A 21,867-nucleotide genomic window follows, 5' to 3' on the forward strand; every position below is an offset into this window, starting at 1 on the left:
GCAATGATGAAAGCCTTGCTCAGCTAATTGAATAGGATGTAATTCTTCTCAACATTAAATATATTTACTGATGAACTTTTATATTTCTGTGTTCACTATAATACTTCTAAATGTTGGTGTAGATACTCTCGTAACAAAGACAAAAAAACCTCTGCATATTTCACAAGAACAAACACCTCCACAAGCACTACTAAGTGGGTTCTGGCCTTTTTTTTTTTTCTCCTTTATTTTCCCCCCATGCTGTTTGTGGACAGCTGGTTCCAGAATGGAGTTGTTATTTGTCAAGGACTGTTGCCAGCTGCACACCTTTTAAATGTCAGTTCATTGCAACTAGGTTTTAGGAAAGGGGTGTTCGATAGGAAGGGTGTGCTCAGTTTTTTCTTGCTTGAAAGATGCATCTTATTTGACGCTCTCGAAAAAGATTTTGATGCTTTTTGTTGTTATTGCAGGTATTTTTGAACGGGGTTTACTTGAAATATAAAATTAGTCAAGGCCAAATTTCAATTGATAAGTTACTTTGGGTGTCTAATTTACGGGGGAGAGAGATGGGTGGGGGTGTGGACTTCTGCCTTAAGAACAAACAAATGTTTATAGACCTGACCTATCAGAGTTTTAAAGGTAGACTTTGTCAAAAAATCAGGCTTTGAATTTGTTTTAAAATGGATGGACAGAAGCAGTAAGGTGTTATACACGAATGAATAAATTTCATATCTGCTTTTAACCTTGAAACAAAATACTTAATTTTACTTCTAGGCACTTGACATCAGTAGTCATTTCCTCCAGTACTTCATGTGAAATATGATTTTGTTTAAAATCTAATTCTTAATGAGCAACTGGTAGGGCCAGATGTGAGAAGGATACTCAACACTTCGGAGTCTGCAAAAGCTCAGAGTAGTTTTTTACTGCCTATGTAAGACTTGGTGTAATCATCCAAAACCTCATGATATTTGTGAGAAGAGATACAGGTGGTGTATTCTTGTTTCTTTTTTTACCTTGGCCCTCCACCCCCCAGTAATGTAGTAGGTGCCATTAGAGTGTAACCAGTATTTTTTTAATAAATAAAAAAGGCTTTACATTACCATTACTGCTGGATTATTGACACACTTCGTGTGTTTGCATGAAACATATCTGCTTTAGCTTTTCAATCAATTTTTGTGGTTATTGGCATGCTTCATTAAATTGGATGGATTTGTTGACAGCAGATAAGTGTCATAATATCCTGCAGGGTCTAGATACTACTTCTGAACTTTGTCGAAGAAACTGTAATTTTTTTTAAGAGAGGATAAAATAAAGAACGTATAATACTTTAAATTCTTAGTTAGTCTGTCATTCATCATATCCTCATGAAGTATGAGCTGACCAGCAGATGGCAGTTTTAAGAAGCCTGTGAAAGATTTTGAAGGTGTTGCTTTTATTGTAATTTCCTTGTATCTTCCCTAGAGGGAATTCTTTCTTCTTTCTGTAACATCCAGTGTCAAAACAAGCTCACTTGCTGATTACAGCTACAACTTCTTGCATTACCAAGGCCTAATAATGCAAGTTATAATAATGCAAGACTTAAATTTTGCTCTTTTTCTGCATATTAATCAGTATGTATTTTCTCATTTCGGATTTGAGGCAGATCTGTTTTATCTGCATTTTTGAATGGGTATTAGTGTGTGTACACAATGGGGAAAACGCGTACAATTCTTAAAAGGTAAGGTATTTGATTGAGAGTGCAGTCTTGAGACATGTACAACTTGCAACTAAAAAAGTACGTCAGCTCCATTTATTGACCCTGGAGTCTAGTTGTCCTACAGTATACAACTAAAATATTCTAGGCATGCTTACTGAAGGTAAAAATAACTGTCTTTGACATCCTAAGAACAGGAAGGAGAAAGGAATTCATGTTATTTTAAAGAAACTGCTGCCCTAAAGAAAAAATAGTTGAAGCTAACCTTGCCGGTTGTTAAACAAAACCAGTGTGCTTCTAGCGTTTCATTCTAGCTTCCTTCAAAGATAATTTTCTCTTCAAAACAATACTTAAGGATAATTTAATATGTAGTGTCACTTTAAACCTGACTTAGCAGGCACTTGTTTCCTGTGTTTGTTTCTGTATGCCTGTAGATTTATTTTTGTCCTGTTTCAAAGCACCAGTAAGCAGTCAGGGGTACATTTTTGTGGAACACTGCAAGTAATTGGACTTGTTTCTTGCTAAAGCCTCTAATAATTGCAATGACCTGCATCGCCCACCAGTTCATACAGTTTTGTTACGATGGTTCCACTTTCACATGGAAAAAAGTTCTAGGCTTGACTTCTGTTCTTTGGCAGCACGTTTTGTGTAGAAAATTAAGTTTCTTATGTAATTATTCTCATCTTGTGTATTACTTAGGCTTCATAGTACAGAGAATCTGTTTACTGAATGTTTACATAATGTAGGTTTTTATTCCACATCCCGTACCATACCCCTATCATGAGTATCTGTAGGCAATTTTATTATGTTTTAAAATGTTCTCAGAGTTTTAATTAACTTTCCAGGCAAATTCAGAAATGCATAATATCCTTATCTGAAACGTCTAACTCCTGCTAATAATAAAAATGAAACTTGTCCCAGGCCGTCTTTTTTGCTATTACAGTACTGTGTACACTTGTGGCACCGCATACTTAAAGAATTTATCTAGTCTAGCAGTTTGGGCCAAAATATCATTCTTCATTCAGTTCAGGAATTCTTATACTGAAATAAAGGAAATGTTAACTGTAACTCAATTGGCTCTGTCAGTTTTTCTGTCTCCGTGTGGGTGCACGATAGATTGTCTTTTGAATACAGTCTGATCTGTTGTTTGTATGTTGCTTATTGACTTACTCTCATATAAGTTGTGCTTAGATGAAGAAAAAAAAAAAAACAAACCCAACCCTCTAGCCATTGAGATTTTGTTAATAAGAAAAAAAATGCAGTTGGTGTTTCTCTGTGGAAAGACTGAAGAGTTTGCTTATCAGAACATGCATACTCCAAGCTTTCTAGAGAAAGCTCTTAGCCAGACCAGACCACTTCCTCCTGGATGACTGTGGTGTAGCAATCACTGACTCTGAAGTCATGTCAGGAAGTCTGAGCTTGTAGCAGGGTCCTTAGTTTTACGCAAGGTGGAACTTAATAGCCAACAGCCTTCAGAAGTCATGGAAACATGCTTCTCAAATGCTTATTAAAAGATGCAGTGTATCTGCTAAAGATAGCAGATGACCTGAGAGAGGATGCCACTTAAGCCAGTGCGTGTCTTAAGACAACTCTGAAGGAGTGGCCGGTCATTCACTCCTTGTGGGCCCTTTCTTTTATGGATCCTGCTGATCCTGCTGTGGAGGTGACTTGCCTACCAAACAAAAAAAGCAGAAGGAAATAATTTTCTACCATGCTTTGTTTTCATTTTATATACCCCTAGCTTTAAAATAAGTGTACATAGTGGATTCCGTTTCCATTTGATGTTCTACAGCCAGAATTATAAAACAAGAGATGCTGGAGCAAAACAAGGGGAAATGGGAGGGTTAACTTTTTTGGCTCTGGGAAAATTTGCCCTTTAGTTGCTTTTATAACTGCTTAAGCACAACATGACAGAAGAACTCTGTTGTCTTGAATATGACAAAGACCAAAGCCTGTATTCTTAATGCTTAAGAAATGCGGTTAAGCAAGCATATGTGAGTAATATAAGAAGCGTTTTTATAAGACTGAATGAGTTAATAAAGTGAACTTTCTGAGGAAGAAATTTTTTTAATGAAAACTGTACTTTGGTAGCTAGAAAAGTCTGAAAAGGTGTGCGACTGGTGCAGTAGTAACTGTTGGAGCCCATTCCACTCAAAATTTCCAAATTCGTTTTGAACCTTCAAACACTGGGAAGGGAAAGCTTGTCTGTATTGAATCTAGGAGAGGAAACTAATGAAGCTGATAAGCACAGAACTGTGAATGTTGTTCACTTTGCAATTGCTCACACACAGTGAACAGTACTTGAAACTCGCTTCTGCTCCATGAGGCATGAGTTTTTGCCTTAACAAATACTGATGCTCTAGGATCTACTGATGCCTTAGGATGCACTTTAGCCAGGAGGTACCTCCAGGGAAGAAAAAAAGACACCACCACCACTCCCTCCCCACCCCCAGGATAACATTGAGCCAGCAGAGATGCTTCTAGAGATCATCATCTAAAAATGAAAACTTAATCCTAAGCCTAAAACAGAAAGCACTTTTAATAGCCAGGTCAACAGCTGACTGAGGGCCAGCCTGGACAAGCGGAACAGTTGCATTTTGTGTTCTTACTATGGTAATTTAAATTATTGGGCTGCAGATTGGATGAGTACAGCTGTTTATTTTCAGACCTAGACTTTCTGAACCTCTTTTTCCTTAGAATTACAGTGTAATTGTTTTGCTGGCACGGATATTTACTGTTTGATTTTGGAGCTGTCTGAAAGGAAGTAGAAAATTTTAAATGGAAAAAAATTGTTTTCCTCAAGTGGGTGAGTAGATGGAGCAAATGTCCACATCAGTATTTCACTTCATCCTCACCTGTTTCTTTGAAACACAGCATCATTTGAATTTTTTAATTCCAGGCTATCCTTTCTTGTATCGGTATGACTGGATGCCAGCTGAGAATATGTCAGTACCTGTCTTTTTTGGTTGGTTTTCTGGTTGGGTTTTGTTTTTTTTTTATTAAGTGAAATTTCAACCCTCCAGATGCGGAACTAACGATACCATTTGCAAAGTTCACGCACGTGATTCTAGAAATATGCAAGCTGAGTGTACCTACTAGCCTGCATCCAACTTTTTTTTTCTTCTTTTTTTTTCTTCTTTTTTTTTTCCTCTTCTTTTTTTTTCTTTAAAGCCAGAGGGAATGAAGAATTGGCTCGCATTTCTGCTGAGGTGTGTGGCTGAGACTGGAATCAGGTATCTGGTTGCAAAAAATGCTTAAAAAGTTGTTGTAGACTCAATCTCAACATTTAAATGTACTGAATGATGCGAGAAATGTTTCCCAGTGTTAATGCTTATCCTTTCACCCTTGAACACTTAATTGACAGTGCAGTGAACTGTGCAGTTAACTGAAACTCAGTGTTGCAGCTGAGGAAGGTCTTGCAGTAGGAAAAACATCTGAGAAGTGATTTTGTACACAATGTTTCTGTCAGATCATCTTCCTCCCCTCCCTCCCCGCCCCAATCTTTTTAGAGAGCTTCAGTCAAAAGGCAAAATTAAGAATATAAACATAAAAACTCACAAAACGCACATGGCTGACTCAGTTTAATTCCTTTTAATACTCTAGTGTCGTAAGTCTTATTTTAAATGAACAGTTGCACTCATTTCCTTCTCCTTTCTCAGCCTGCCTGGGAGCCTCCATCAAAAACAAATTCTTATTTACTCAACGTAATAATGAGAAGGACACTCCATTATTCTGCAGACAGCCCTTGCATCTGTATGCGTGTTGTATATCCCACTTGCAGAAAACGGGGAGTAGTAGTTCAGGAAGCAGTACAAAAACAGTCGATCTGATATTTAGCAATGAAACGATTACCCCAGTATTCAGTGGCGGTTGCTGGTGTAATCTGGCTTTATACATCGAATATTGCAGTATGCAAAGCATCTTCATTCAGTTAAGAATTAATGCTGAAGATTGCTTTTAGAAGCATTCTTATATAGTATTTCTAAAAATAGGTTGATGTTTGTCTGAAAGAATCCATTAAACGCTTCTTTAGGCTATTGTGAACAGGGAATTTTAGCATATAGATCAAAAGAAAATCAAAAACAATTTCAGGATATGAAGTCTTGATATGCTGATTCCTGTACCGTAGTGGGTCTGAGTAGTAGTAGTATAAGATGTATGATCAAAATACCTTGCGATGAGTAGGCCCAATTCTTAAGCTAATGACACTGCCACAATTTGTATCTTTTCATGGGTAAAAATATAATACTAAACTCAAAGAATTTACAGACATGCCAAAATTTTGTCCCACTTTGACTCAATAACAAGTATTTTTCCAATAACAAAGCTATAGAGAGCTTGGAAAAATGCAGTAATGTGTCCTTACATGTTCCCTTTGAATCTTACGCGTTTGTGTAGTGAGTAATAACTGATACACATGGGAAAGGAGGGATTGCCTTGGGAGCCTGACGGTAAATTTGCCGCTTCCGTGAGCAACCGTGTTCTGAACCTCATTGATCCCTGAAGTAAGTGCTGGCCCAGCCCAAATGAAGAGCAAAGCTCATTATTTGGTTTTTAGGCCAGTTTCTTCCCTTTCTCTCACCTGTGTATGCAGATGCGCAGTTTCCAGTAGAAAGAGCTGCATTTTATTTCTGAAATACCACCTGGTTGCTCAGTGTTCGGCCAGTGCGGTGTGAAAGCCTCTGCAGGCAAGCACTCGCAAAATAATGTTGACGTTCAGTAATTGAAGGAAGTGGGAAGGAAAGCCTGACTGATATGCAAAGTGTAGAGTTTGATGGTGCTTGCGATGATACTTCAGCAGAAGAAGCGTATCTTCTGTGTTGCAGCATCAGTAGTTGCTAATGAAAAGTGGAGCTGATTACAGAGTTTGGGTAGGATTTCATTGCAGAAACTTGTCACTTGGTATAAATCTGAAGTGAACAGCCTTGCCTTTTTCCCCTAAATTTGCACTCTTAGAAGGAGTACTTTGCCTTTATGAGAAGTAAGAAATTATTCAAAATGTAAAGCAGAATAAAATAGCAAACAGGCAGTCGCTACAAATTTCTAGTTAACAGGTTTTGCCACTAATCTAAATGTTGATTACATTGAACCTTGGCCTGAATATCAGAAGAGTTAATTACATGCAATTTACTTTCCTAAGGAGATTATATTACAAAAGTAAGGACAAGACAAGCTCTGGCATGATCACAAGGGAACAATTTACGTCTGTAAATGAACAATTAAAGAAAAAAGCCCCAAAAAACCTGTGCTGATTTTTATTGAATGCTGTGATTTGGGCACTTGTATGTGAACTATTAGACCTTCCGTTTTGCAAAGTCGCGTTAACAAACCACAAAACGTTATGTTTAATTTTAGGGATGGCTGTGTTTCACATCAGCATGGACTGATTTCCAGCAATCATCTTGTAAATCATCTTTACTTAGTGACTGTTTCAATCTAAAGGTATTTTTATTGTGAAACTCAGCTGTTAGTGCTGCTGAAGCTGGGGTACAAATATAGTTTTCCCAACCATCTCATGCTCTACCTGTCATGAGGTTGTAAGTCCTCTCTGAGAAACAGTAGATGAAGGTTGTCTCAGCCTCTTCTACACAGGCCTGAAGGGACAGGCACACATTTTACTTCCCTGGTATTATTTCCATTGGCCTTTCTGGGATCACTTCAGGAGCTGAGGTGTTGAATTCTGGCTCTCTTCGTAGAGAAAGCTTTCCCAAAAGATGGTTATAAAGAACAGGGGTTATTTGCAAAGGGAGGTGGCTGGTAGAGAGTGTTTCGCCTTCTGCAAGATATAAATAAGATGAGATTAGGGTCAAACTCTGAATTATCCTGAAGAAATGCTTCCCTCTCTCACAACAGGGAATCTGCTAGCCTCCCCCTTTCTTAGCCCCCTAAAATTAGCCAATATGAAAACTCAGATGATGGCGGTGTGGATGCGAGCTGTGCGTGAGTTACCCGTAATGTGGCTGTTGGACGCGATGGCTGAACCTTTGGTCGTGGTAGCAGGGATCGAGAGATGCATTCTGCAGCAGCAGCCTGCATCAGGCAGTAGAAGTATATTGCTGAGCTTCTTATGAATGTATTGATTCTTAGCAGTTGCAACAGCTGTGAGCAGGTATCTAGGCTTGTCTGTGTAGTGCAAAACTGGTGGTTAACAGAGCATTTGATCTGTAACGTCTGTGAGGCTCCTGACAGCCGTGGAGGAGAGATCTCGAAAGATGCTCTCAGTCTAGTAGCCATACGGTTGATGAACTAAAGCTATTTTGTTCGTGCTATGTGTGTTGGTATTTGTGCTTGAAATCTGGCGTTAATCTATATGTAGGTGCAAAATGCCAAGTTTCATCTTGAATGGGCTGATAGAATTTGGGTTTTGTGGTTGCATTTGTGATGTAGAGTTTGACTCTTGCCAGCGCTGCTCCTTTTTGGCTCAGAAACAGTTTCATTTAAATGAGGGGTTGGTGCATTAATTCTGAGGCAGTATAATCTCAGTTCTGTAGGAAAATGGCTGTCAACCTATAGTTCACAAATGGCTGGCATTTTGTGACCTATATCTAGGGAGATTCTGAAAAACTGTCATCTAACAATAGGGTTACCTTTCCATATAGAGCTCTGCATCTGTCATCTGAACATTTTACAAGTACATAAACAAAGAAAAGCTAGGAAACCATTGCTTTGAAACAAATCTTATTCTCTTGTGACTAAATGTATTTGTCACTCTGGGTATGTTTTGTTTCTCTGCTCTGGCTTCAGAAGTAGGAGCTGGGGGAAGAGGAGTGCCTTCCTCAAGGGCAAGGCCATGTAGCTTTTGCTGCTGGGAAGATTATCATCTTAACTCTTACAGTGCGCTGCACAAAATGGTTTTTCTCAGGGTTTTAGGTGTACGTTGTGGTGTGGGGAAAAGATGGGGAACAACTGTAATGTCAAGTTCACATAAGACTGTTTTTTTTGTTTACAACATAAAGAGTTTTTTTTTAAGTAGAAAAGAAATGCAGATCTAAGACTTTACAGCTTATTTTTTTTCTTTTCTAAACATGACTGATTTTGGCTAGTTGAAACAGGAACATAATGAGGTACTAAAAATGTTAGAGCAGTGCATTGCTTCTAGTAATTAATGTTTCTGTGGGAATAGTTTAAACAGAAATAAGCATGTGTGTAAGTTTACTTAAACCACAAGGGAAAATGTTTTTTGTGTTTTTGCTGAACCCCCATGCTACCTTTATCTTCCCCTTTGCACCAAGAACTGGCTGCTCCTGGCTGTGCACTCAGGTTGCTTTTGCAGTTCACTGTTTCACAGCTCCTTCCGGGGGACAGAGATTTCCTGGTGCCTGAACAAAGCAGTGATTTTACACGCAGATTCTTTTAACCAATTCTAACAGGATCGGGCAGAATCTCCACTCCAGTTGTAGAAATATTAATAGGTGAAGTGTAGGTACATTTCACTTTGATAGTATGCGTTTGCTCAGAGGAAATGCATTTAAACCCTTTCAAGTAATCTGGAAGGAAAAAAACAACCATCAATCTGACCGGATTTGTAAAATATTTTTAAGACATGATCAGGAAAGCAAATGTTAAATGGAGGAATGCAAGTTAGCTGGCAGCAATGGTGCGAAGTAATTGCTCAAAACCAGTGTTCCTAAAGGGATTTTGTAAAGACTAATGCTAGGCCTGGTTTGGCTTTGCATTTTTTCCTCTAATTTCAAAATAAATCACTTCTAATAGATTTGCACATCACATGGAGATTGGCTGGCATGGGAGGTTGCGCATAGCTGTCTCCATTACTAACTAAGCTGGGCCATTTTTAATAAAATGTGTTTTACTAGAGATAAATATGAGCTTATATGTCTGAAAACAGAAAGCAAATTCTTCATACAACGCGGAGTGTCTGTATCCTGACAAACAGCTATTGGCGAAATGATCTCTCTGGTCCTGCGGCAATTTACAGTGACTTTCAGTGCTGTACGGAAAAGACGTAGGGAGATCCTTACACAGCGGAACATAAGCAGTGAAGAACAGCATGTTGGTTTGCTTTGGATATTGTACTTATGAGACTTGTAATGGTCTATTGCCTCCAGTTGTGTCTGATTTTTCAACAACCTTTTTAAAGTACAGATAAGGTTTAGCGAAAAGCCACCAAAATTCTCTTGATGCTGGAAAAAATTCCTTAGGGAGAAAATTAGAGGGCGTTCTGGCTTTCTAAGAAGGATTGAAACAGGCTTAATTGCGGCGTGCTTCCACAGGAGGAAAATGTCTGGCTCCAAAGGATTTCTAATATAGCTGAAAAAGCATTGTCAACTGTGAGTTACAGTTAGGCAACTCAAAAGGGGCATGAGGCAGTATTTTCTACAGTATGTGTGAAAAACCATTAGGACAAGCTCGAAGAGAAGTGACAGGATTCTTTTTCAATTGCAAGAGGTGATGCTCTCCTGGAGAATGTACTTAGCCGAACGCAACTCCCCGAGTACCGGGGGGGGCAGCAAGATGAAATTCTGCACCTTCTGGTGTAACATGAGATGAGACAAATTACTCGATTGTCTGTTCCCTCCCTAAATTGTACTGAACTAAAAACTGCCCTGTATTTTCTTTTAAGTATGTTACTTCGTTGTTGGGTTTTTTTAAAAGTAAATTATGAATATTTTTTAAACCCTCCATCTTTAATACATCTAGAACTGTTATAATAGATTCATCCATCACAGGGTTATCTTCTGTAGTATTTTGAATTAATCGTTAGCTATAATGTTCCTTAAACGAATTCAGAGAGCCACTTTTTTCTTTATTCCTCTCTTCTATATACAGCTCCCACTTTCTCAGAGAATATTTGGGTCAGAGACTTTCATATGCAGCTTGAAGTTTAACAAGTTTCTTTCTAAAATTAGCTGTCATTCATCAAACTCATAGTCAAACTTTAATCAAGGGATTTGAAGATACCCCTGTGTTACTGGCCAGGCACTGCTAACTCACTGTATTACAGAACTGAGTATAAATAAAATGCCGTATTACAAGGTTTTGGTGTTTTGTTTTGGCTGCTGTTGAGTTGGTGAGGGTGTTATATAGTCCTTTTGATGAGACCTCCACAAATGTATACTCGGCTTTTAATCAAGCTTTTTTTGAAGGTGGGGGAAGCAAAACCAAACGAGTGTGCCTAAATCTGCTAGTCCGAGCTGCAGTCTGTTTGCTTCCTTCAGTTGATATTCTGTACAAAATTGATGATACATGACTGCTTTCTCTAACACGTGTGTTTAATCTTCAGATCTCCGATGGCCAAGGAGATGAGCGGTCAGAATCTCCCTATGAAAGTGCTGATGAAACTCAGACTGAAGTGTCTATATCATCCAAAAAATCTGAGCGAGGAGCAGGAACAAAAAAAGAATATGTGTGTCAGGTGAGAGATGCTAGCTGGGGCAGCGAGCCATGTTTTCCGAGGTTTCCTAGAAAAGGTCTTTTTAAATATGAAAATGACAGTATTAGCCCAGAAACAGGTTTATCCTGTGTGTCTGAGATGTCTGTTAGTGATGAGGGTGCCATGTCAGTAAATGGAATTCTTCGTTCCTAATTATTTTTTTCATGACCTCCAATAAGTGACTTGGCCTTTCTGCTTGAGTTTCCAGATCTGTAAGATAAGCATAATTTGTACCTCAGAATAAGTGCATGAGTGTTGCCAGGTAACTGGTTAAATGACTGAGGAGAGCTGCTTGCTTATCTGTTAATAAAGAGGAGGAAGTAAAACCCAGTGGGTTTTGTGCTTCTGCATGCAGCTGAGATGGCAGTGGTGTGTCGGTAGCAGCGTGCGTGTGGCATGCTAATTGAAAGCAAAAAGCTTTCTCAAACTATTCTAAAAGAGTTCTTAGATAATGAAATGATAACGCAATACAAATGGACAGAACAGATTTGTTTCCATGAGACTAGGCAAGCAGATGTATTTCCATTTCTTATACATAGCGACGATGAGGTTGTATCTATCGTTAAGTGTTGGCTAATTCCTTAAATTCTGCCAGCATTATCGTTCGGTTCATTTTTAGTTATGCATGTGTCATTGCTAACCACTCGGACGTAGAAGTATCATTGTGCCACCTAGATTAATTTCCTTTTGCCAAAGAAGAGGAAAATAAGGATGCTTTTTAACCCTGCTCAGTTGCATCAGTGTGCTCAGGGAGAATTTCTTAAAGCTTTTTCTCTTTTCCTTTTTTCTGTCAGGTTGTATTTACTCATGAACCGTGGTTCTGTGAGTGATATTTCTAGTGGGTTAATGACTCTATTATCTGTTTCGACTGGAATCCAGGGCATGTGATGATACTTGTAAAATTATCTTTCACTTGTTAAATTTGATTTCAACAACGGGAAAAGAGATTTTGAGGAGCAATATATGAAAAGGAATAAAGAAAACAGTTTTTTCCACATATGAACTTTTCTTTAACATTCAATGCCTTTGTGTTGTAAAAGCTGTGTGAAAAAACAGGTGATCTCCTACTGTGTGAAGGACTTTGCTATCGAGCTTTTCATGTAAGCTGCCTTGGGCTCTCTGGAAGACCAGCAGGAAAATTCATTTGTAGTGAATGTACATCAGGCAAGTTTGTCCCTTTCTATTAATAAAAAAAAAAGTTGTAGTTTTCACATACGTTGTACTAGGAAATGATCCTGGACAGAGTAGGTATCTCTGGAGAAATCATATTTTTCCTTTGGTGCCTGACAGGGTGGGAGTTCATGTAGTACCATTAAGTGTGCCATGTTTTAGAAAGCTCACACTGTGTTCAGTGAGAGCTCCTGCAACTTGGCTGATTTAGTCTGAATTCCGTTACCTTAATAAATGCAAAATATTTGCTCTTCGAGCACAATTACAGATTAAAGTCTGTCCCAAAGATTTAAGAAATCCTAGGAAAAAAAAGCAAGTGAAACCTTTTAAGTCCTTTTTCAGTCCTTTGTATGTCTATATCAATCTTTTGCTTTTTTCTATTAAAAACTACCTTATTGCTATTAATTTCATTTGCTTTTAATCCTATAATAACCGCTTGGAAGTTCTTAATCTTAAAACTTTATGGAAAATATTTGCGTTCTTGCTCATAAGCTCGGTTCAGTACCTGTGGTGAACCTTGTTGGAACAAGGCTGCTTCAAAATCAAGCTTTTCCAAGCGGTCCAGAGAGAAGATTAGAGGATGCACGTCCTTGGTTTGTGGACCTACTTCAAATTTCACAAGATCACAGACAGCCCATTATCCTATTTCATTGCTTTAAAAAACGATAATAATAAATCCACAGTTGTCCTGGCATACTGAGGCTTATAGATAAGAACGTAAAAGCAGATCGGTGAGGCTTTGGGTGTTGTTATGTACACTTTATAACTGCAGCGGGTTTGCCTTGTAACTATTTTGTCTGTATCTGAACAGATTAATATTTAACACTAAAGGGTTAAAGTAAATAGGCTGCTGCATCAAATAATAGATTTTTATTTTAGTTTGTTTTAAAAAAAAAAAACAGCATAAACAACCCCCCCGTGCATAACAAAAACGCACAACAGAGGCATTTTAAATACACAGGTTTGGATGAAAAATTAGTTACTTTGTTTTTATTACTTTTTGCCACTAGGTGTGCATACCTGTTTTGTATGTAAAGAGAAAAAGGCAGATGTGAAACGCTGTGTTGTGTCCCACTGCGGAAAATTCTACCATGAAGCTTGTGTGAAAAAATTTCATCTTACTGTGTTTGAGAGCAGGGGGTTTCGATGTCCTCTCCACAGCTGCCTAAGCTGTCATGTTAGTAACCCCTCACATCCACGAATTTCAAAAGGTAGTTTCATTTTACGTTTTTATGACTGATGAATTAAGTCTATTTGTGGTATGCTAAGGTAAGAAATCTGTCTGTTTAATAGCTGCTAGCTGCAATTTTTCAGGCACGCATGTGCTATTGATTGATTTGGATTTTTTCTAAATAATTGCATCATTTTTAGTCAACATTAGTATTTAACTTCGTTTTTATTTTTTTAACTAACCTCCAATTACCTATAGTTAATGATGTTTTCTTCTCAAGAGAGAATGAAATCTAGAATGCATGTATGATGATGAGAGACAGGCTGAGCAGAGCGAGGGCAAGACCTGTGAATGTGCAAATACTGCAGCAAGGCTCGCCGAGCGTGGAGACATTTGATTCTGTGCATATTTTTAGCTTTGGGCAACATCTGTAGACAAAATTGCATGACTGAGGAAAGCTTGTCTACCCTGGTGTGCATAAAGCCTTCACATCTAAATATTATAGTGCTTTAAAATCAGTTCTCTAAAAAACTTTTCTGATTCAGTATTGTTGCTAAATGCAAATACGCAGACTTTGAAAACATAATTGGTGTATTTTTTTGTGTATATAGGCTGCCTCAGGCAGTAATACCGGTTTTTAGCTCAAATAATAAATCAGTTTTGTTCACAAATAATACGGCAGTATTCTGCTTTGCTAGGAAAGATGATGCGTTGTGTTCGCTGTCCTGTTGCATACCATGCTGGAGACGTTTGCATTGCTGCGGGATGTGCAGTCATCGCTTCCAACAGCATTGTTTGTACGAATCATTTCACTGCCATGAAAGGAAAAAGTCATCATGCGCATGTCAATGTCAGCTGGTGCTTTGTGTGTTCAAAAGGTAAACTGATGTAAAACTTTTTTGTAAGTGCAGCATCAAAATGTTCTATTCTTCAGTTTAAATATAATTTTACTAATCTGTTTATAAAAAATTATTAGAAATATGGTATATTAAGTCAGGCTCCGTTAGGTATTGAAATAACTTCAGGTTGGCTTCTGCTGTTCAAGTTTTTGAGTGCCCTTTTTTTTCAGATATAATTTATTAAAGAATTTGTTTACTTGGACTCTGTCCAGCAACCAGAAGCCTGATTTAATTCTTTGCCAGAGACATGTAATGAGAAGTATTTCTCTGTTCTTTCCCCTGTGTTCAATGTACTGAAGCTTTTTGTGTTTCTTTATTGCTAATACATAATATTAAAACATAAATATTATAGGAGTTGCTTTAAGAGTAGCAGCAGACAGCGAACTGAATCAGTATTAGTTGTCGCTAGAAGTGCCACTAATTAAGGGTGGTTTATTTTGTGTTATATAATAAATGTATTCCTTACTGAGAACCACAAAATGCACAGTGCTGATTAAACCATAGCCGTGAGTTTACCTGATTTGTTAACAAATTAACATGCAGCATAGCAGCTTGTTAAGCTGCAGCTAACTTTCCACTTGATAATTCATGGAACAAACTAACAGCCTCATTCCCTCTCCCCCCAGGAAAAACAACATAAAAGAAATCTGGTGGTGTTAAAATTTTGCATGCAGTGAAATATATTAATATATATTAAACTATGTTAAATATATTGTAGTCCTTGAAGTAAAACAAAGTAATTATAATTGGCGGTGCATTATTCTGGCTTTTTTATCACTAGCTTGCTCGTTATTTTGTACGTATTACTAATCAGAGTCTGCCAGGCATTCAGATTAGCACGGACCTTTTGGGTTTTGTACACAACAAAGTTCCATGTATTTGTTGCAGGCCCGCATATTTTAACCATTTATTTTCTAACTGAACCTACCACGTGTGTATCGCACTGCTTTGAACCTGGGTGGAATGCAAAACTTACTTTTGTCTTGATGTTTTTCAACTTTTATTTTTTGTCTCTCTGAAGGGGGAAGCTTGTTGTGCTGCGAGTCATGTCCTGCGGCGTTTCACCCAGACTGTTTAAACATTGAAATGCCAGATGGGAGCTGGTACTGCAATGACTGCAGGGCAGGGAAGAAACTCCATTTCCAGGATATTATTTGGGTTAAACTGGGAAATTACAGGTCTGATGAACAGATTTATTTTGTTTCACAGTACCGGCATGTTTAATTAAGGATCGTACAATTGGTTGATTCTATAGGGCAGCCTTGCTGCACGCAGATTTCTCATTCCTCTGTGAACTAGGGACCCCATCTCCGTGCAAGCTTCAAGTTCAAAGATTTGAAGCTGCATTGTTGCTCTCTGCCAAGGCATTACCCATACAGGACTTCTTCTAGCCTTCTGACATCTGCTTCCAGTGTAGGAGCCTTCAAGCCCTTTTGTTTCAGAGATCTCTTCAAATAATGAAGCTGGTATAACTTGTAATTGGCTAAATTACTACCTTGCAGGCTGGGAGATAAGTCAGTCAGGTTGTCAGTGGTTTACACTTCATTGAGATTTGAGTGAGATAGAGGTGGGTGGGGTTTATCCTAGAAAGCATTAATAGCTATTACCAGCTGTCTCTTGATCTTTGACAATTACAGTGATTGCAGACCTTGTTAAAGATGATGTTTTTACTAACCAGATGCAAGGAGCTTTATGTGTACGCTTATCTTGCAGGCGGGCAAAAGTCCTGCGGATCTGACTGTCGGGCTTTCCTTTTCTAGTCCTGTCTTCTCGCGCTGCCTAGTGAGTGGGGGCAGGAAAGGATTTTAAATCCACTTCAATCTTGGAAATAATAATCAGTTACTGCTGGCTTAGGGTGATTTTGTTAAACTGTCCCTTGGAGAAAGAGCTTGACTAAAATGCTGTAATTTTTTATTTGTACCTCTGTGCTAGATGGTGGCCGGCAGAAGTTTGCCATCCGAAAAACGTTCCCCCAAATATCCAGAAAATGAAGCATGAAATCGGAGAATTTCCTGTGTTTTTCTTTGGTTCTAAGGATTACTATTGGACGCACCAAGCACGGGTGTTCCCTTATATGGAGGGAGACAGAGGGAGTAGGTACCAGGGAATCAAAGGAATTGGAAAAGTCTTCAAAAACGGTACATAACAAAAGTAAACAAAAATAATCTTGTGATATGCACGCTTTATTTTCTTCACACCTAGCCCTGGGACTGTTTTTGTACATTTGTTTTGCAACATTGAATTTAAAAAAATCGTTTTGGTGTCCAGGGCGGCAGGCGTTATTAGTACTTTGAATGAAAGTAGTATGTTCGTGGCTTGTAAAAGACTAGCATCTAACTGGAATTATTTCTGATGATTTTTACTTTCTGGAAAGGAAATTATGAGTGTAACTGGGAGACAGAAAGAGCAGAATTGATATATCTGCTAAGAGTATTAAGACTCCAGAAGGATTGTTTGCAAGACAATTGAACGGTGGGACAAGAAGTAGAAGATGATTCTTTGTTTAACACACATGGGAATGAGCAATTCAACTTGGGTGTGCATGGTGGGAGTAATCCCTTTTCTAGCATTTCTGTTGACACAACAATCTTTTCTAGCTTTGCAAGAAGCTGAAGCTCGATTTCGAGAAATAAAGCTACAGCGAGAAGCCAAAGAAACCCAAGAAAGTGAACGTAAACCTCCACCCTACAAGCATATTAAGGTAAAGTTTGAGGAAATTGTACTGGATACTCAAAGGTCTAAGCCAGCCCTGGAGAGGAAGAGCTGAATGGTGAGATGGGGAGGAATGGTTGTAACGATGTGCTGGTAATTGTGCTCTTAGAGTCATGAGATGATGAAATATTGCTTCCATTGGAACATCTAGTGTTGCAAAATCCAATTAGTAACCACTGTAATAACTCTTACAATAAATTGAAATGTTTTAAAGTGATGTTTGAACTATTTTAATGTATTATTCAGGTGAATAAACCTTGTGGTAAAGTGCAGATATATACTGCTGACATTTCTGAGATTCCCAAGTGCAACTGCAAACCCACAGACGAAAACCCCTGTGGCTTTGATTCCGAGTGCCTAAATCGGATGCTGATGTACGAATGCCATCCACAAGTTTGTCCAGCGGGAGAACGGTGCCAAAACCAGTGCTTTACAAAACGTCAATACCCTGAGACGAAGATCATCAAAACCGATGGGAAAGGGTGGGGTCTGGTCGCTAAGAGGGACATTAAAAAGGTATGAATCATTCTTGCCTGGCAAAGAATCGGTGGCTTGTGATGCTCTTTGTGGGTTTGGTATATACTTTACTAGTGATACTTGGTATCTTTCAGGGAGAATTTGTGAATGAGTATGTCGGTGAGCTGATTGATGAAGAGGAATGTATGGCAAGAATCAAATATGCACATGAAAATGACATTACCCACTTCTATATGCTTACTATTGATAAGGTAAAGTATTTTACATTTTCTTCTGTTATTTAATAGTAAAATTATTTTGATCTCTTTTCTGTTGATCACCTTAGCAGGGCACTCTGCTACCTGTGATGTACCACAGTTTCGTATATTCACAATGTTGTATCTTCTGTGCCTGCTTGCTCCATTCTATATATATAATGCACCTCAATAGTTTGAACTATGTAATGTAATAAAGTATATATTAAGGTCTATAAATTGTGCTTTTCTGCTTGAAATCAAGTACAGAAAAAGTATTTATCTGCCTAGTCTTAAAAGGAAGCACGAAGTTTCAGGAAATAGAATCACAGGATGGTTTGGGTTGGAAGGGGCCTTTAGGGGTCACCTAGTCCAACCCCCCTGCAGTGAGCAGGGACATCTTCAGCTAGATCAGGTTGCTCAGAGCCCCGTCCAGCCTGGCCTTGAAATGATAATGATGTAGTAACCTGACCTTGAAACAGTAATGACACAGTTGAAAGAATTGGTTAGCAATCCTTTGACTAAAATTTCAGCAACAAAAACAAAACTCTGAGCTGAGAGTAGTGTAGAATGTAGTTGTGCGGCTGTGCCCTACATTGGGCATTTAACCTTTTTTGCAACTACCTGTCATTTTCTTTGTTTATAGCAAAACTAGGCTTGTGCTTTTGTAGAAGCTTTTCGGAAAGTAGTCTCTGCATTAGTAGCCAGCCAGTACTTCACAAATTGATTCTGCAGCAAATTCATCCAGCAGATTAATTAATGCAGCAATTTAATCCAGCATCTGTGGTTCCCTGTGCACAACTCTGAGTATTTTGTTCCTGAGAAGGGGAAGAAAGTGGAGAACCCAGGCAGGAGGGGGTATTCATTATATATATATTATATTGCTTCAGTGCCCAAACAGCTAGTTAGGAGAAAACCAAGAGCTGGCTGGCAGTCCTGCATATTTTTAAAGTCCTAATCACCTTTCTTTAGCTCGAGACGGTCCTGCTCTGAATTTCCACAGCTACTCTTTTCATTAGTCCTGTAACTGAGGAGTTGCTGCACAGGGGCTATCACCTAAGGAGCATGAAACCATGTTTCTCTGAACACTTCCGTTTCTCACCCCTCTACTAAACTGGCACACAATATCAGTGTGTTAAATACCTGAACTGAAGATGTATTTGACTCTTGCCATGAAAAATGCCAATGCCAGTATGAGGCTGAGCTACTCATGCAGTTAGAGTGGCTGGATGTATGTGCACGTAGTCATGACAATCATACATTTGCATTATAAATATGAGTTTGAGTGAAACTGTAATAATTGTTCATAACTAAGCAAAGCTGTCTTAAGCAGCCCTGCAAAGAATCACAGTTTCAAAATTTTTCTGGCTATTTCAAGACTTCATTATTTTTTGTTAATGTGTGGTATGTTTGGTGGAGATAGAAACTAAAAGGCAATTGTGTGTAGGAGTGGGGTTTTTTTAGTTTACCAAGAGCTTGTTTTTATTTAAATTAGGCTGATTTGGGGAAAGAAAGCTGGTGAGAAACTGGTAATCTCTGCAAGTAATCATGCAGTGACTTGGTAAATACCATAAAGCACAGTACTTGTAAATGCGTCACAGCTTTGTGAATGCAATGTAAAAGGTAAATGGACTGAGTCTGAGGCTTTTTGGAGGGAGGGGAATCATAACATGACCACCACAGTGCTCACAAGAACACATATCCTGCCATGTGGCTGAGATGAGTTCTGGGAAAATGTGAGCTAGAGCACGAGTATTGCTTTGGGAGTGTCACATTGCAGGCCACATGAGACACTACAGTTTTCAATACGACACGTACCATCGGTCTGCTTGTGTGCTTTTGGGCGGCAACACCATGTCTGTTGTGAATGCAACTACTGAAATAACTTACGGAATTTTTTTTTTTTGAGGGGGGGAGAAAAAACATTCATTCTGTTGCTGGTTTGATCTCCAGGACCGCATTATTGATGCTGGCCCCAAAGGAAACTATTCTCGTTTTATGAATCACAGCTGCCAACCAAATTGTGAAACTCTAAAATGGACAGTAAATGGAGACACTCGTGTCGGCCTGTTTGCTGTGTGCGATATTCCTGCAGGTATATCAGCTTATGTTGGTCTTGGTTTAATTCCCTAAGTTAAACCTTTTGCACAGTTATGAGTGGGATGGTCATGGTTTAACTGATTCAGTGCAAATATTTTTGTAGAGAACTCGGCACGTGGAAGAGATGCTTTGTGATCTGCCTTTCATTTACTGTTTCTTAATAGTGAGTCTCCTGGCTGCTTTTTGTTGCTTGCTTTTAAGGGAACACTGAAGAAGCCCCTGTCAGTATCTGTGCATTCACTTTTTGTTGTAGAGCGTAGTTTTTGTTTTCAAGATCTCAAACAAAATTTCTGTATCTTTTCTCCGAGTGACAATAATAAACTTAAGGAGTGGGGCAAGAAGGATGTTTAAAAAAATATATGTTCTGGTTTCTATACACACATGCACACAAACACATATCTAAATATACCTGTAGCTATATCTAGCTGTCTAGATATATGGATATAGTAACGTGTGTGTATATAGACCAGACAGTTTTGTGAAGTCAAACAAATGTATTTTAAAATGTAATTGCATAAGACATCATGATTTAGGTTGGAAAACACCTTTAAGATCATCAAGTCCAACCGTAAACCTAACACTGCCAAGTCCACCACTAAACCATGTCTCTAAGTGTCAGCATCTATAATCATGCTGTACTGGCATCTAGTTAATCACTGTCAGTGCTTATGAGCAGTAAAGAGAGGGATCCTGTGATAATAGATCAGCAAGCAAGTGCACAACCAGAAGACAGATAATGAAACCTTTGTTTGTTTGTAATAATTTTGATAGACTTCGTTACCTTGTCCTTCATAATGAAAGGGTATGTCTTATCTCACTCAGGGACGGAGCTGACTTTTAATTACAACCTTGACTGTCTCGGCAATGAAAAAACAGTCTGCAAATGTGGTGCCCCAAACTGCAGTGGATTTCTTGGGGACAGACCAAAGGCAAGTAATATGTCAAGAGAATTTGACAGTGTCTTTTGAAACCACTAGCCTTGTTTTTCTTTTGGGGTATGCATTGGGGGACCAGTTTTGTGTTACAATAAGGGTTTACAGAATCACAGAATGGTAGGGGTTGGAAGGGACCTCTGGAGATAATCTCATCCAACCCCCCTGCTTGAGCAGGGACACCCAGAGCAGGGGGCACAGGACCGCGTCCAGGCGGGGTGTGAATGTCTCCAGGGAAGGGACTCCACAGCCTCCCTGGGCAGCCTGTGCCACTGCTCTGGCACCCTCAAAGGGAAGAAGCTTTTCCTCCTATTGAGGTGGAACTTCCTGTAAAGGAAGGGTTAACGCTGCTTAAACAGATACTAGCTGTCCTCTGAAGAAAAAGCTTACTGTTTCCCTTCCTGGGAAGATGGAAACTTTATTTTGCCAAACATAACCTTCATGCTGAAGAACACGTTTTATACTGTAACAGTCAGCAGGTGATACTGCTTTTGGGAACACCCTAAAATATTTTCTCCCACTTTCTCCTATGAGAAATGAATTACTTTAGGTCCTGAATAAGAAATATTGCTAGCTACTGGCGCTAGCTTTTGGAATCAAAAGCATATGAAAGAAGAGGTTGCAGAGGGAATAACCTTCCCAGTCCTGTTCAAAGTATGAAGGGGAGGGGAAGGGTTGTAGGAGCTAAGAATTAGCCTAACTTTAGCCAGTGAGATTATTCTGACATTGCAGTTCAGTTGAACAGAAGAATAAAAACAGAGTTTTGAAATGTCAACATAAAGAAGACATGATACCAAAATTATGTCAAGAAATGGCCTGTACAATTCATGTCAGGTTAATTTAAAACCTGTAAACCAGGAGAAGTTGATGGGGCTTCCTGAAAGGCTGGCATAGGAGTGCAAGGGAAGGCACAAGTACATTCCCAAGAAAAAAAATCTCACCTATGGATGTAGAAAGGCTGCACCTTCCTATGGTCCTTTATAGCGCTCAGTATCAGGCGCTTTGGAGGATGGACTTAAAACCTCCAGAATTCATATAGCTGCTTTTTGTTAAGGGAGAGGCTTAAGTGGGGTTTCTTATAAGCTAGTGATCAATTTATGCAGACAGCCA

At 38.8% G+C, this 21,867-nt stretch overlaps 1 protein-coding gene and 1 non-coding gene across 3 annotated transcripts in view; both read left to right on the forward strand.

Annotated features, from left to right (window-relative positions):
• Positions 1–21,867, forward strand: part of NSD2 (nuclear receptor binding SET domain protein 2) — an 81,240-nt gene that overhangs the window by 53,916 nt on the left and 5,457 nt on the right. For both annotated transcript variants that reach the window (XM_064448978.1, XM_064448977.1), the window contains 11 exons: positions 10,914–11,045; positions 12,104–12,227; positions 13,244–13,444; positions 14,103–14,282; positions 15,325–15,481; positions 16,236–16,441; positions 16,901–17,004; positions 17,262–17,531; positions 17,627–17,743; positions 19,679–19,820; positions 20,648–20,754. In XM_064448978.1, the coding sequence (XP_064305048.1) occupies positions 10,914–11,045; positions 12,104–12,227; positions 13,244–13,444; positions 14,103–14,282; positions 15,325–15,481; positions 16,236–16,441; positions 16,901–17,004; positions 17,262–17,531; positions 17,627–17,743; positions 19,679–19,820; positions 20,648–20,754 (1,740 nt within the window). The remainder of the gene's footprint in view (positions 1–10,913; positions 11,046–12,103; positions 12,228–13,243; positions 13,445–14,102; positions 14,283–15,324; positions 15,482–16,235; positions 16,442–16,900; positions 17,005–17,261; positions 17,532–17,626; positions 17,744–19,678; positions 19,821–20,647; positions 20,755–21,867) is intronic.
• On the forward strand, positions 19,408–19,538 carry LOC135313318 (small Cajal body-specific RNA 23). The gene has a single exon (XR_010372934.1). It is a non-coding gene; the product is annotated as a small Cajal body-specific RNA 23 (non-coding RNA).

Source organism: Phalacrocorax carbo, chromosome 4 (genome assembly GCF_963921805.1).
Source record: "Phalacrocorax carbo chromosome 4, bPhaCar2.1, whole genome shotgun sequence".
Classification (NCBI taxonomy): domain Eukaryota; kingdom Metazoa; phylum Chordata; class Aves; order Suliformes; family Phalacrocoracidae; genus Phalacrocorax; species Phalacrocorax carbo.